At 36.4% G+C, this 16,808-nt stretch overlaps 1 protein-coding gene and 1 non-coding gene across 2 annotated transcripts in view; both read left to right on the forward strand.

Moving 5' to 3' along the window:
- LOC150100075 (ubiquitin-conjugating enzyme E2 J2-like) overlaps positions 1 to 16,808 on the forward strand; it is a 132,180-nt gene that overhangs the window by 57,748 nt on the left and 57,624 nt on the right. The window contains exon 4 of the mRNA XM_090402572.1: positions 9,207 to 9,400. Within this exon, the coding sequence (XP_090258698.1) occupies positions 9,207 to 9,400 (194 nt within the window). The remainder of the gene's footprint in view (positions 1 to 9,206; positions 9,401 to 16,808) is intronic.
- On the forward strand, positions 4,534 to 4,717 carry LOC150100076 (U2 spliceosomal RNA). The gene has a single exon (XR_016549321.1). It is a non-coding gene; the product is annotated as a U2 spliceosomal RNA (small nuclear RNA).

Raw genomic sequence — 16,808 nt, forward strand, 5'->3', positions numbered from 1 at the left:
AGCTAGAGAGGCATGTAGTGAAGTTGTCTGCAAGGATAGAAAAATTAGAACTCCATGGAGGACACAGGAAGTTAAAGAGGCAGTGAAGGAACAGAAGAAAGCATATCACAAGTTCCTGGAAAATAGGACAGCTTGTGCTCTTAGAGAATACAGAGACAAATGTAAGAATGCTAAACGCTGTGTAAAACTAACTAAATAAAAGTCATGGGAGGACTTTGCCAAGAATATAGAAAGTTAATATCAAGAAGGTGGCAAAATATTCTGGAGGTTGTTGAAGAAGCTTAGGAATGGAAAAAAGAGTGCTGTAAAAGGAGTTAGAGATGATTAAGGTGACATGAAAACGGAAGAAAAAGATATCCTTGAAGTATGGAGTAATTACTTTGAAAAACTGCTAAATGAAACAAGCAGTGATGACAGCACAGTGATAAAAAACACTGACCAGGCATGCAGTCAGGAATACATATCCATACTTGAAGTAGAAAAAGCCACCAAAGGCTTAAAATGTGGAAAGGCAGCAGGATTAGATGATATTCGACCAGAAATGCTGAAGTATGGTGGTATAAAAGTCTTAAGTGGGTGCACTGCATAGTTCAGAAAGCCTGGACAGAGGGACGAATTCCCGATGATTGGAGTAGAGCTCTCATAGAACCCATATATAAAATGGGAAATAAAACTGAATGTGAGAATTACAGAGGTATTTCCCTACTAAGTTTTCCTGGCAAGATCTATGAAAGTATACTTGAGAAACGATTGAGAAGAATTGTGGAAGAAATGCTGGGTGAAGAACAAGCTTGATTCCATCCAAATAGAGGCTGTCAGGATCAGATCTTCACTTTACGACAAATAGTGGAGAAATCATGGGAATATAACAAACATCTCTATTTGAGTTTTGTCGATTTGGAAAAGGCATATGACAAGCTACCAAGAGAGATGCTATTCAATACACTACAGTTATATGGTGTCAATGGGGCATTATATCAAGCAATACTTAGTCTTTATTTAAGTTGTAAGTCAGCAGTTAGAATTGAAGGAAGTACAGGAAGATGGTTTAATGTTAAATTATGAGAAGACAAGGATGTACATTATCCCCTCTGTTATTCATTATCTATATGGATCACATTATGAAGCAAAGTGGTATTAAAGATGATATCAAAATTGGAGATATTAATGTCAGCTCTTTGCTTTATGCGGATGATGTTATACTTCTAAATAAATCTGCTACAAGTCTGCAAGATTCTCTGACTAAATTGAATAACTGTTGTAATAGATATGGTATGAAGGTCAGCAATAAAAAGACAAAGACAATGAAAATAGGCAGAATCATTGAAAATGTCAGCTGTGTTGTGAATGCGGAACAAGTTAAGCATTTCAGCTACTTAGGTACGATTTTTACTGAAGATGGTAAATTAAATATGGAAATAGACAACAGAATTTACAAAGCTGGTATGGTAGGAAGTCAATTGAATAAATTCATATGGACTAAGAGAAATGAGTCAGAACACTAAATTAGCTGTATACAAGACAGTGTTCAAACCAGTTTTAACTTATGGATCTGAGAGCTGGTTCAGAAGTAAAACACTTGACCAAAGACTAGAGACTGCAGATATGAGAATCCTGAGAAAGATTAGAGGCATGAACAGATGGCAATATCATATTAAAAACGAGGATATTAGGAAAGAACTTGACATTGTCAGCATCCAGGAATGCGTTAGCAGAGCTAATCTCAGGTGGTATGGTCACTTAAATAGAATGGGAGATGAAAGATTAGCAAAACAAGTGTTCTCTGCCAGGTTGACAGGAAAACGACCCGGAGACAGACCAAGATATAGGTGGATTGATACGGTACAAAGCGCCTTAGACGATAGAGATATAAGATCTGATAATGTTGAAGTCTTGACAAGTAACAGACTTATTTGGATGAAAATTGTAGATAGGAAGTTAGTAATGATGTAATTTTTTCATGTGGTACTATCATGTCCTGTACACCCCTTGAGGGTACATGGCAGGAATTTGATGATGATGATGAAATTGCAATAAAGTAATACTTCACTCATTGAATATTTTGGAATGTGTGTTGCTAGCAATTTCAGTCAAACAGTTAATTATATGTAATGTAAAAAATTGGTTTGGTGCATTGAATTTTCTCCATCACAACTGTTGCTTTCATAGCACCCTAATTGGGCGAAGCTTTATTCCCATGGTTACAAACATGGGAATAAAGCTATTCGGCAGTTTACATGTGAGGTCACAGTGTTATATATGCCACTATCATGTACTTGAAAGTGAGCATACAGAAGCAGCTGTTATTTATTTAGTTGAATGTATGTATTCAAATAACTATATTAGAGTTTTTGCATTCTTCAAAATATGATTTTCTAATAGGTGTTATTTCTGGGAAAATTCCCATGTTACTCCTCTAAGTAAATATTATTTTTATGGCTATTTAGCCTATTTTTGGTTAGGAGTGCATGTTTTATAATGTCATTGGCTTTTTACTCAAATTTTAGGGCATTACTGATATTTTCTATGGACAGATATATTGAAGAATATATAGGAGGAAAAATTTGGACATACCTTGTAGGATATTGCTAGCTTTTTATTCAGCGGCATCCTGGTGTATGGCAATCTACATTCATCTGCTGTCAAAGGAGGTATGATTGAAAGGAAGGGGGGGATTGGAAAAAGTGGGAGTAGAGAGATGTGGGAGAATTATTGGTGAGGCAAGGAGTATGTGAACTTTTTGAAAAATCCATTTTATTATTATTATTATTATTATTAAAGGTGGGCAGAGAATACTTTGGGACGTGGGGGTGAAAATAGAAATTTTTTCCACTGTTTCTAAAATTTGACCATCCAATACTACAGTAGCGAACAAATTAATCTGAACAAGGCGAATTTTCATCAGGTTTTTAGTCTTGGTTTTAGTTCACTGTTTTGGTTAAGTGCAGCATGTTTTGTTAATTTTGTGTAGCTATAAAATGGATACATCTCCAAGAAAGCATTCAAAAATATGTACTCTTTCTCAGCACACATCCATGACTCATGCCAATGAGTGCAGTGTTGGTTTCAGTACTGTTAATGTGATTTTAAAGAGGTTTAGGGAGATGGGTACATTTTCTCCTGACAAAAGGAAAATTACACTTATACCAATGTTTACTAGTTAGGAAAAGCAAAATGAATCTGAGATTGTCTGCTGTAGACTTAAATAAAGACTTAGTACTAGTTCACTAGTTAGATTAATGTTTCTGACATGACAGTCCATCAAAGATTGTTGGAAGTAGGGAGGACTGCCCACAGATTGAAAAAAAAAAAAAAAATAGAAACTATTCATGAAGGCTATGTAGATAAAGAGTGTTTGTTTTACACATGACTGTCCAAAATCACTTGTGCCTGTTGATGCATGATGAAAAGTGACCAATACATAAAAATATTGGAGAAAAGAGTGGTCATGCAGATCCAGAAAGAAAAAGATCTCATCTTCCAAGAGGATCTCGCTCCATGCCATACTTAAAGAAAAGTGAAAGAGTTCCTCAAAAACACAATCTAATTGCTTCAGTGACCAGGTAACTCTCCTGACATTAACCCAATAGAAAATTTATTGTCCATAGTGAAAAAGAGACATTGGTGGAGTCCATGCCTAAGTGAATTAATGAGCTTATTAGGAACAGAGGAGCACATATAAATTATTAGGTAAAGTTAGAGTTTAATTTTTTTTACTTATTTTCCTGCAAAATTAAAATTTTTCTTTAAAATGTGTGTTTGGATTAATTTGTTCGCTAATGTATGTCTTATTTATTTTTTTTTGTTATTTTTCTTTCCATTTTATTTATTCTTAATCTGACACTCAAAGCTTCTTCATTTAGTTTTGTTTTTTACATCATGTGTTGTGTAGGTGCCAATAAACATATCTAATGTAATCTAATCTAATCCTGTGGTCTCCCCTTTTAAGAGGGTTGCAGCAGATGTACATACAGTTCGCTTCCATGCCTCTCTATCTCTCTCTCTTGCCTGTCCAGTCTTTGATGTTGTCTTTCCATTGCAGTCGGGATCCTCTCCTTTTCTCCACGATCTCCGACAATACTATTTTGGGGGAGCTCTCCAGAAGAACCCCCCCCCTCATCAAATGTCCTGCAAACACTATTTTTCTTCTTTGGATGCTAGCTATATAGTCTCTTTTCATCTTGAATCTTTTAAGAATCTCTTCATTGCTGACTCTTTCAGTCTAGCTGATATGATTCATATTTCTCAAGCACCACATTTCAAACCCATTCAATCAGTCACTCATCTCCTTATTGATCATCCAGGACTCTCATCCATACATCCCCACACTCCAAATCATTGTCTTGAAGATTTTTACTTTTAACTGTTTCTTCAGATTTCTGTTTCCTAATAGGTGGTATATTTGGAAAAATGAATAATATATCATGTGCAAAATACAGGTCATGTTTATGGCATTTGTCATAACCCAATCTACAGCAATGATATTCTTAGGAAGAGAATGCAGCCTTGTCTAATTAATGTTTTAATGTCAAAATCGCTTCTTGGCTAAGATCAAAGTGTAGTATCTGTTCTTATCAGCTTAATATCTGATACGGTTCCCATCGGTGCCCAAGATAGTAAACTGATTTTTGGAAAGCGGCAGAGTGCTTGAAGCTTGCTTCACTACTGCTACGAGTTGCCCTGGTGTTGCACTACTTCCAGGGTCAGCTCAATTAGTCCATGCAGTTAGCCTAGTGGCTAATTGCACTTTGCAACCATATGCCTGGGGAAGAAGTGTCCTAGGTTCGATTCCCATTGGTGACGTGAGGAGCTGACAGATATTCCTCAGCCATAGCCAAGTTAGCTGGTCTTGGGCGTGGACAGTAGGTTTTTTCCCAGTTTATCCTGGGGGGTTTTCGTCCCACAAAGCAGGCAAACTGGCCTGGAGAACTCAACACTACGGACATAGGATACACTGGGGGCATAGGGCTGACCACCTTATCCTGTGAAGGGTTTGAGGTCCAAAGATTAATAAACCCTCGACACTGCAAGGTAAAAAAGGGAAAGGAAGATGAGATGTCAAAATTTTCTGAAAGTTCTCCATTGTGTATGATTTGTATTTTATATTTTTCATAAATTTTCTTAACTATGTTGATCAGTTTACATGGTATGCCATAATATGAGGTTTGTCTGGGAAATTCCTGAGCTTTCTAAATAAAATTTTCCTGTCTAACTAAGAAGCTATTCAGCTTTGCCGTCAAAGTACTCTCCTCCACTGCCACCAGCGTTTTTTTCTTTATCGAGTCAGTCAGTCAAAATGTTTACCTTTGTATGCCAATTTCAATGTGGGGTGCTAGATCAGGTGAGTAATCAGGCTGTGGAACTACTGTAGTTTTGTATTTTGTCAAAAATTGATGGATTAGTAATGATGTGTACGCGGATGCATTATTATGATGAAGCATCCATTTGGTTTGCCCTTGAAGCATCAAGCCTTTTTTTTTTTTTTCTAATAGTCTAACGAAGACGTTGCATTAACTCAAGATAATACTCCTTGTTCACTCTCTTGCCTTATGGATTTATGGTGAACAATGCCCTCAGAATTGAAAAAAAAACTCATCATCATCGCTTCGACGTTTAACTGCACTTGTCTCACTTTTTTGGATTGGGATGACCCTTTTGACACTATCTGTGATGATCATGTTTCTGGTTCAGCGTCATAGCCATAAACCCATGTCTCATCCTCAATAATGATGTTTTTTAAAAAGTTTTCATCCTTGTAAACATCACTGAAAAGCTTTTGGTTCACATCAACTCTCTTGCCTTATGGATTTATGGTGAACAATGCCCTCAGAATTGAAAAAAAAACTCATCATCATCACTTCGACATTTAACTGCACTTGTCTCACTTTTTTGGATTGGGATGACCATTTTGACACTATCTTTGATGATCGAGTTTCTGGTTCAGTGTCATAGCCATAAACCCATGTCTCATCCTCAATAATGATGTTTTTTAAAAAGTTTTCATCCTTGTAAACAGCGCTGAAAAGCTTTTGGTTCACATCAACTCAAATTTATTTTTGATCATCAGTCAAAAGGTGAGGTACAAATTTGGCTGCAATTGATGCATGTCTAAATTTTGTATAAGAATCTCATGACAAACAGTTTTTGAAATTTTTACTTCAGCAATTTCACGAACAGTTAACAGCAATTAGAACGGATGACTTCACAAACTTTTGCAACATTTTTGTCAGTTTTCAATGTTGACAGTCGTCCTGAATAGAGATCATCATCAACTGAAGTTTGGCCACCTTTGAAATGTTTCCACCACTCTTATGTTTGAGTCTGGCCTAAAGCCTCATTCCCAAATGTTGTTTTAACATTTCATATGTCTCCATGAAAGATTTTCCAAATTTGAAAAACTTCACACACATTTGTTGATAATGAAAATCGCTCATTTTAAATAACAAAAAATCACCAGATGCACTGAACACATGTTAACACAAACCGATGTAGTACAATTACTAAACAAAATATCATGTTGCTGTTTTTTGCTTGGCTATTTCCCAATGTTGCCACTTGATTGTAGCATATGAAGCACGCTAGTAGTGCTTGTTGGTGTGATAATTTAAAACTTGGGGAATTTTCCAGACAAACCTCGTGTGACATCTGTTTCTATACATCATCTCTATTATTATTATTGTTGTACAGGCACCTCCATGGAGTCTAAAGACTCATTGTGGGAGACCCAAACTATTCATGCAGTCTATCATACTGCTCCTTGAACCCATTAACAGAAAATGCTCACAACTGACTCTGGCAACCCATTCTACTCATTCACAACTCTCCAAGCAAAAAATCTAGTCCTCACATCCCTACTAACCACAACTTTATTCAATTACCAGGGATGACACCTTGTTCTGGCCCCTCTAGCCACGTGCTGAAACATTTCTGCTGCATCAATCCTATAAAAACCCTTTAAGCAACTTGAATGTTCCTATCATATCCCTGTTTTACTCTTATCAACCAACTTCTGCAATCCACACACCCTCAATTTATCCTCATAGGGAACATTCCACAGACCACTCACTATCTTGTCTCATTGAGGAATGAGGAAGCTTCTCCACCGCTTCCTCATTCCCAAGAAACCCAGATCAGATCTGAGCACAGTAATCCAGATGTGAGCATATCAAAGCCTTATAAAGAAGAATAACAAATTTTTCAATAGACAAGTGTATTTTTCACTAGTTATTGAAAAATACACTAACTATTGTTAGTGTATTTTTCAATAGACAAGTAATCTTATGGGCTACTTTAGTAACATGTCCTCTAAACTTTAATTCTCTGTCTACCACCACCCGTAAATCTCTAACTTCATATATTTCCTGGAGTACAGTTCCACCAATGTGGTACATAGCTTGTAATCTTTTCATCCCAGAATGCATAACTTCACATTCCTCTGCATTAAACTGACATCTGTTATATTTTGCCCATACTGACAGCTTATTAAATGTACTATAAACTCTCCATGTCGGCCCGATTAACTATTACTCTACCTAATTCTGCATCATCAGCAAACAACTGAATATTTCCTTTCATATAGGTTATTTCCTATATCATTTATGGACAAATTAAATGGCAATGCCCCCAACACTGAACTTTGCTGCACATAACTAGTCGCCTGTTTTTGCCTCGATTCTGCACCTCCATATACCACTTTTTGATATGTGTCCAGCAGCCACCCTTCTTATCCACATAACCAGTGTCATATCCATCCCATTTTTTACGTAATAGAGTTTCATGTGGTATTCTGTCTGTCAATGCTATCAAAAGCTTTTTCAAAATCAACGCAGTTGATACAAAGATTTGACTACATAACCGTGTCTTGAGTCTGCTTGTAGGTTTTTCCCTACCAAGTAAAATAGCCACAGTGCATGGTAAAAGTGAATAAGGCTGATATATCAGAGCATAGAAAGTATGAATGAGTTTTGAGGTGTCTTATAGGTACATTAGTGAATAGGGAGACTATCAAAACTGACTATGGTGTCAGTATCTTGAGGATCATAACTGACATTCGGCAGTTATGGTCTGGTTCGAGAAAGATGTGTTACTATTAGGAATTATGAAATTTTATTTAATAATTAAATAAAATATAATTATTATCCTGAATGTTTATTTTTTTTCTGTTATAAAAACATGAGTGATGATCCACACCAGATAAGTTCATGTCAGTACTTTTAAAAGCTGTATAATGAAAACTGATTAAATTTATTTCATTCTGTAAGACTCAAAAGTCTCACAGTATGAACTAAAACAATAGAAGATTATTTTCATAAACCACATATACAATATCTGATGATTAAGAAGTTAATTCATAGTCATAATGATATTCATTTAAGAATAAGTTTGTTCTTATAAAACCTCTTACTTTGGAGAGACTGCAGATCAACAGATGTTCATTTGTGAGGAAATATGCATTACAAGGATTACATTCATTTCTTGAAAACAGCGTGTCGGATCTTGTGGATGATGATGCTCTTAATACTCTACAAAGAATTAATCAGAATTTTTTTTGACTTAATACTTCGTGTTAAACCAGATCTTGGAAATAGCCATCTCTAATCACATAACATTTGAGTGTAACTATAGTAACTATAAATTCTAACAGACCAGCTCCAGTTTGCTTTCATAGACAATAGTTAAATCTTGAAACACTTTGTGAACCAGTTCCTAATTAAAATTTTTAGTTCTAGCATTTATGAATTCATGGTTGTCCGCTGATCTTATGCCATCTATATAATGCCAGTATGAAATATAGTACATTAGAAAAGTGATGTATGTCATAATAGGCCATTTAATAACTGTCAGTACCTCATATTATGTTATATTAAAAGACATTTAAAAGTTTTTCCCTAAACAAATCTCCCACAATAACAAATTATTACTTTGGTTCCTATGAGTTTGCTGTACCACTAATTGACTGTATAAAGCGTTAGATCAAATTATTTGGTGTGGATTGATCAGTAAATTCTAGTAAGGATTCTCATCAAATCTATTCAAAGTTCATTCAGCCAATTCTTTTTATATGATGCAAAATTCAGATCAACAATGCATTTTTATAGCCAGTATGTTTGAATTAAAAAAAAGTTTACTGGGTTTTGAAATTTAAACAGCAAATTTTGCTAATCTTTAACCAGCTATTAAAAACTTTGTTTTTTTACATATTTTAGGAGGTGTTTATCATGGAAAATTTCTATTTCCTAGTGAATTTCCTTTTAAACCACCAAGTATTTATATGATAACTCCAAGTGGAAGGTTCAAGTGTAACACAAGGTTATGTCTAAGTATTAGTGATTTTCATCCTGATACATGGAATCCTGCATGGTCTGTTTCAACAATTTTAACAGGCTTACTTAGTTTCATGGTGAGGATATTTTAATAAAGTAATTGATATGTAAAATGGACTTTTCTCTCTTTGAATATTTATACTCTTTTATGTTTAGTTTTAAGTATAAAGCCATTATCACACTGGTCAGGTTGTACAGCAGACTTTCACTATAGCAAACTCATAAGGTTCTTTTGAGAAATAGTTTTTTGAGTAGAAAGTTGTTATGGTGCAGTGTTTGTTATAGAGAAAATTAATTGTACTTAGAAAAAGTTTTCAAGAAAATCAACTTATTTTTTTTTCAAGAAAAAAAAATAAGTTGATTTTCTCATATAGGTATGATATGCCCTTGAGGGATGTTTATTGTATTCATAAATTACTGTCATCATTCAGGAAGCATATATGCGATTTCTTCTTCACATTAATTATTTCACTGCTTATAAATAATATTGGATTTATTGGACCATGGTTTTGATAAACGTTTATACATAATTGTCGACTAGTTTTGCCAGCTGTGTCTGTCTGGCTTTATCAAGACGAGAAAGGTTATACTAATATCAAATGCAAAAGCAAAAGAATGCAGTAATCACTTAAAAAAACAATTAATTAAACAAATTGGAGAGTACGCATGACATCAAACGAATAAAGCATGAAGACCTAGTCATTGTTATTAAGTCGCGTTTTATTATTTTTCGCATAATTTAATTCTGCTAAATTTAATGAATTTAATGGGTTTTTCCAAATGTCTTTTAATATTATTCCCTGGAGGTTATTTCCTGTCTGTAGGACTACTGCAGCTTCTTTAAAGGTTCTACATCTGTAATCCTCTTCGATATATGGCATGGAGCTGTTGTCCCAATCTATTGAATGGTTTGAAGTTGAGAAACGATGTGCTAACCCTGAGGTGTCTGTTTTATTATTATTGACATCTCCGACATGTTCTTTCTTTCAGATTTCTAAGCTTCGTGAAGTTTGGCCAATGTAAGTCAGTCCACACATAAATGGTATGCTGTAAACGTTTACCTGCATATTTGTAGAAAGCGACGCTATCCTTAGGGGATCTTAATAACTGTCGTGTAGTTATGGTAGGTTTAAAAAACAACTCTGATGTTAAAAGCTTCATAATTCTTGCTATTTTGGTGGAGACTGAGCCTGCATAGGGTATTACGATGGATGATACGTACTGTGTCATCAGAGGTTGTTGTTGGAGGTTGTTTCTATAGAGAATTTTATTAATTATATTTTGAGGATAACCATTAAGTGTTAGAGTTTTTGATATAAGGGAAAGCTCAGCATGTACGTCTTTTTCTTCTGGGATGATATTTTTAACTTTGTTTTTAGCATATGTATGATGCTAAGTTTCTGTGCATAGTGATGATTAGATGTAAAATGGAGATAATGTCCAGTATCTGTAGATTTACGATAGATTGTAAGTTTGATTTGTCCATTATCTTGTTTTTTTTTAGTATATCAACCACCTTGTGCAGATCTTTTCATGGAAAAATTAGAAAATGACATCCTAGCAAAAATAAATCCAAAACCATCAGTCTGGTGGAGATATGTTGACGATATGTTCATTATCTGGAAAGACAAGGAAGATACCTTACATGAGTTCCTCCAAAAAATAAACTCTTTCCATCATAAAATTAAATTCACATTAGAATTGGAAAACAACCATCAATTACCCTTTTTGGATGTACTAGTTAAAAAAACAAGATAATGGACAAATCAAACTTACAATCTATCGTAAACCTACAGATACTGGACGTTATCTCCATTTTACATCTAATCATCACCATGCATAGAAACTTAGCATCATACATATGCTAAAAAACAGAGTTAAAAATGTCATCACAGAATAAAAAGACGTACGTGCTGAGCTTTCTCTTATATCAAAAACTATCACTTAATGGTTATCTTCAAAATATAATTAATAAAATTCTCTATAGAAACAACCTCTGGTGACACAGTATGTATCATCCATCGTAATACCCCTATGCAAGCTCAGTCTCCACCAAAATAGCAAGAATTATGAAGCTTTTAACATCAGAGTTGTTTTTAAACCTACCATAACTACACGACAGTTATTAAGATTATTATTATTATTATTGTTCCGGGAAACTCCAAGGAGTCGACAGACTCATCGAGGGAGGCCCTAACATCATGTCAAGAACAACTATTCAACATTCACACAGTATCTATCATACCTTGCCTTGAACTCATTCACGGTCGTAGCACCCACAACAGACTCTGGAAGCTTATTCAACTCATTTACCACTCTCCAAGTAAAGAACCTAGCTCTAACACCCTTGTCAATCACGCTCTTGCCCAGCTTCCATGCATGGCCCCTAGTCCTCCCACCACCAGTCATATTTTCAAAAATATCTTCTGGATCAATCTTATAAAAACCCTTCAGTAATTTGAATGTCTCAATCATATCACCCCTCCTTCGCCTATCGTCCAATTTCTGCAACCCACAAATCTTCAACCTATTCTCATAAGGTTCATTCCACAGACCTGCTATCATCTTGGTCACTCGTCTCTGGACTCTCTCCATTTCCTCCCCATCACGAAGAAACCCTGGTGCCCATAGCTGGGCACAGAAGTCCAGATGGGGTCTTATCAAGGCTCGATACAGAGGAACAACAACTTGTTCGTCTCTGCATGTTAAAGTATTTTTCAGAAGCCAAGTGATTTGGTGAGCTGTTTTAGTTACTTTTGCAATGTGCCCCCTAAACTTCAACTCCCTATCCACCAACACTCCCAAATCCCTGGCCTCATCAATCTCCTGGAGTATGATTCCACCAATGCGATATATTGCTGCTATTTTTTTCACCCCAAAGTGCATAACCTTACACTTTGCCACATTAAATTGACATCCATTTTTCCTAGCCCAATCCTCCAAACTATCCAAATCATCCTGTAAAATTTTGACATCTTGTGCACTCACAATTGCTCTACCCAACTTTGCATCATCAGCAAACAAGTAAACACTTCCTCTCAGATCCTTTCCAATATCATTGATGAACAAATTGAAAAGCAGTGGTCCAAGAACAGAGCCCTGTGGCACTCCACTAGTCACAAGACGTCTTTTAGACTCTACTCCTGAATAAACCACTCTTTGATATCTCTCCTTCAACCACCCTCTTATCCATCTCACCAACCCTATATCTATACCCATCTGCTCCAGTTTACTGATTAGGGTTCCATGTGGTATCCTATCAAAGGCCTTGGCAAGGTCCAGTAGTTTCACTGTAAACCCATTACCCCTATCCAGTTCAGCCGTCACTGTGTTATAAAACGTGAGCAAGTTACTGAGGCATGATCTACCCTTCACAAAACCATGTTGTCCCCCATACAATATCCCATTTTCATCTATCCAATCCTGTATTCTTTTCTTGACTAATTTCTCTAAGACCTTGACAATGATTCCTGATATGCTAATTGGTCGGTAATTTACAACAGCAGTCTTGGAACCACCTTTATGCAGTGGAACTATTTTCCCCTCTTTCCACCCGCTCGGGACTAACCCAGACCCGAGACTCAAATTAAACAAAATGGTCAAGGGTACTGACAATTCTTTAGCTGCTTCTCGCACAACACGAGCTGGTATACCATCCAATCCCACAGATGTATTGACATTGAGGTTATGCAATAGACTACTCACCTCCACTTCATTAACCACAATTCCCGTATAATCTACTGGTTTATTCGTTTCTGCAATGTCACCACCTGGATGATATACTTTTGCAAAGTGCTCACTCAGTAACTCAACTATCTCAACTGATTCAGTTACCTCCCTACCATCGGCATTCTTTAAAATCAATCTGCCATGTACATTTTTCCTTTTACTTGCTACATATCTAAAAAACTGTTTAGGATTCTCTTTAGCCTGCATGGCCAATGTTCTTTCGTAATCCTTTTTTGCTTTTCTTACCACACTCGTCACCCTTCTGGCCTGCGCTTTATACCGTTCATGTGCCTGCCGGTCACCCTTCTCCTTAAATTCCCTCCATAGTTGTTTCTTTTTTTGCAACTCAAGCTTAATGGTGTTATTCATCCATTTAACCCCTACTTGATTTATTATTTGGACTCTAGGTATACAGTCAGCCATTGCTTCATGCAAGCACTTCTTAACTACCTCCCATGCACTATCAACTTCTAGTCCTTGCAGTTGTACCTGCCATGGCACTGAACCAATCAAACTCCTAAGCTTGTCATACTTTCCAGCCCGATAATTCCACATGTACCCTGTCTTAATTGAAAATTCTACACCTTTAGCCACCTCCCAAGTTAAGACCCTATGATCACTCTCACCGATTGGTGGCAATGTGGTCATATTTGTTACAGCCAAATCCTCAGATGTAATTACTAGGTCAAGCACTCTCTGACCCCTAGTATTTTCCATTACATGTTGTCGCAGATAGTTATCCCTTAATAACCGCATAAAATCCAGTTCCTTCCTCCCGTGTGTCCTCTCCTCACTCCAATCAATGCGACCATAGTTGAAATCTCCCATAATAATCACCCTCCTTCCACCCATTTCTTCTATTTGCTTGTGCATACTGTCACCACCATCTTTTCCATCACCTGGTCTATAGCAGCACCCAATTGTATATTTAGTTCCGCTAGCCACAATCTCACACCAAATGGCCTCAAATGTGCTCTTTTCTCTATCCTGCAATTCAACTTCTATTCTCCTTGGCTGGAGCTCATCAGCTATCATCAACAATACTCCTCCCCCCATTTTATTCTCTCTGTCATTCCTGAACACACTATACCCATCACATTCAATTCCACTAGTTATATCATCTACAGTCAGCCATGTTTCACTAATACCTATAACCTGTGGTCTGGAAGTGCCAACCATAGCCAAAAACTCTTCCTTCTTGTTCCTAATACTCCTAGTATTAGTGTACATGAATTTAAGACCCCCATTAGCCCCAACCCTACCTTGATGCCTTATATTAACTATCCCACTCAGATTTGTTGTCCTTATTTGCTCTGGCATATTATATTCATTCTTACATTCAACTGCCTCCATAAGGACTGTATCTCTACTCCCCCCCCCCCTAACAAATCTAGTTTCCCTGAATTTGCACATCCACTACATTCAGCAACACTTTCTCAAGTCTTCTTGCACCGTAACCATTCAAATGCAAGCCATCCATCTTATATAGATTCTTTCGCCCATCAAACTCACTCCACACATCCACAAATTCCACACCACTCGTCATACATAACCCACGCATAAAGTCATTCGTAATTATAGCCCTCCTTTTAAACATTTCACTGTCATACCGTGGCAAAAGACTAATCATTCTAACTCTCTCACTCTTTTCTTTTGCTACCTCAAACAATTCATTCAGGTCTTCTATCATTTCTATTTTATCTCCTTTCAAATCATTCGTACCTGCCACAACAATCATTTCTTTCACCCTTTCCTTTTGCTCTCTAATAGACGCAGTTACGTCCTTTATGGTCGCACCAGGTTGGTACGATTTTGTCAAATCCTCTACTAACACACCTCGTACTAACGAGTCTCCATACAGCACTCTATCCTTCATTTTGTTCATGTTCACATTCATACGTCTATTTTTCCTGTCATACCTTTTATTATTGGTTGGTTCATTCAGTCTACTTTTGTTCATGCACTCTAACTGCTGTTTTGCTCTTTCTATCGCACTATTCAACAACGCGATCTCACTCAATGCATCTATCTCATCTTTTTTGTTCTCTGAGAAACCATTTATACTATCATTCACACTTTCTACATTCACACTCTCACAATTTTCATGTACAACCTTGCCGTTTCTTGTCATATCCCTATTTCCTTCATTCTGAAGGTTGACAAAAATATCACACTCACGATCCGAAATACACTTCAATTCCTCATTCTCCCTACATTTTCTACACACATTCAATCCTTTATTATCATCTAACCACACTCCGACCGTACTCCGCAAAGCGTACATTTCACAGCTAGTACACTGACTCATTTCTTTTATGCTACCGTTCTTTGATAACGATGGCGAACCTTCATTACTGGCCGCCATTTTCCTTCGCACAGGTGCTATATTTATTTGCAACGTGTTTTGTCAAATTATACGTTATAACACACCAAAAATAGACGCACTAAAATTCGCAAGGCAAACAAAACAAAACTACACAATATTAAGTAATTTGTATCGATAACTGAAAATGATACTTATCTTATCTGGAGCTTGCACGAACACTACACATTACGAATTCATCTAGCGGCGACTTCCCGACATAGATTATGTTATAAAACACTTTAGTACACTAACCACGCTAATAAAGCTCCGATAATATACCAAAATTACACACTTAAGTCCATTAAATTGAATCCAAAACACCAATAAATCAACAAAAAACACAAATCTCTCAGGAGCTCTCCGGTAGCACATCCGTTCACCAGCTAGCCTCGACAAGATCCCCTAAGGATAGCGTCGCTTTCTACAAATATGCAGATGTTTACAGCATACCATGTACGTGTGGACTGACTTACATCGGCCAAACTTCACAAAGCCTAGAAATCTGAAAGAAGGAACATGTCAGAGATGGCAATAATAATAGAACAGACACGTCAGGGTTAGCACATCATTTCTCAACTTCAAACCATTCAATAGATCGGACAACAGCTCCATGCCATATATCGAAGAGGATTAGAGATGTAGAACCTTTAAAGAAGCTGCAGTAGTCCTACAGACAGGAAATAACCTCGATAGAAACCAGGGAATAATATTAAAAGGCATTTGGAAAAACCTATTAAATTCATTAAGTTTAGCAGAATTAAATTACGCGAAAAATTATAAAACGCAACTTAATAACAATGACTAAGTCTTCACGTGTGCTCTCCAATTTGTTTAACTGTTTTTTAAGTCGTTACTGCATTCTTTTGTTTTTGCATTTAATATTACAATAACCTTTCTCGTCTTGATAGCCTCATTGGCTTAGTGTTAGTGCCTTTGTGCATAAATCATTGTTTTGTGATCCCTGAAGATGGCAATGCAACATTGCCGAAATATAGGAAGGTATTGATTAAAGTTTTTAATTAATATACGTTGTCATTTCCTGAAAAAATTAAAAGCCAGTATTAGATACAGTTTCTGGATTATGTAACACTTAGCCCATCACTGTACTTAATGTATAAATTTTACTGCCTGTCGTAGGTGTCATTTCATATCAAAGAAACAAAAAATAACAGATTTTAGTAAGACCATTTTTTCATGTTGGATCCATACACAAGAAGTTAGTTGGTCAACCTACAGTACATTAGTACTGTGTATGGGAAGAGAATTCAGAAACGAGGAACCACATTGAATTTGAAGGCCTGTGCATTTATTCCTTGGGAAACACATGGGAGGGAAGGCTGTTTTACAATACAGCAGTAGGAATGAAGGAGGAGGAAAAAAAACTTTGATCT

This window comes from Typopeltis vanoorti, chromosome 13 (assembly GCF_054136105.1).
Source record: "Typopeltis vanoorti isolate ZY-2024b chromosome 13, IOZ_Tvanoo_1.0, whole genome shotgun sequence".
NCBI classification, from domain to species: domain Eukaryota; kingdom Metazoa; phylum Arthropoda; class Arachnida; order Uropygi; family Thelyphonidae; genus Typopeltis; species Typopeltis vanoorti.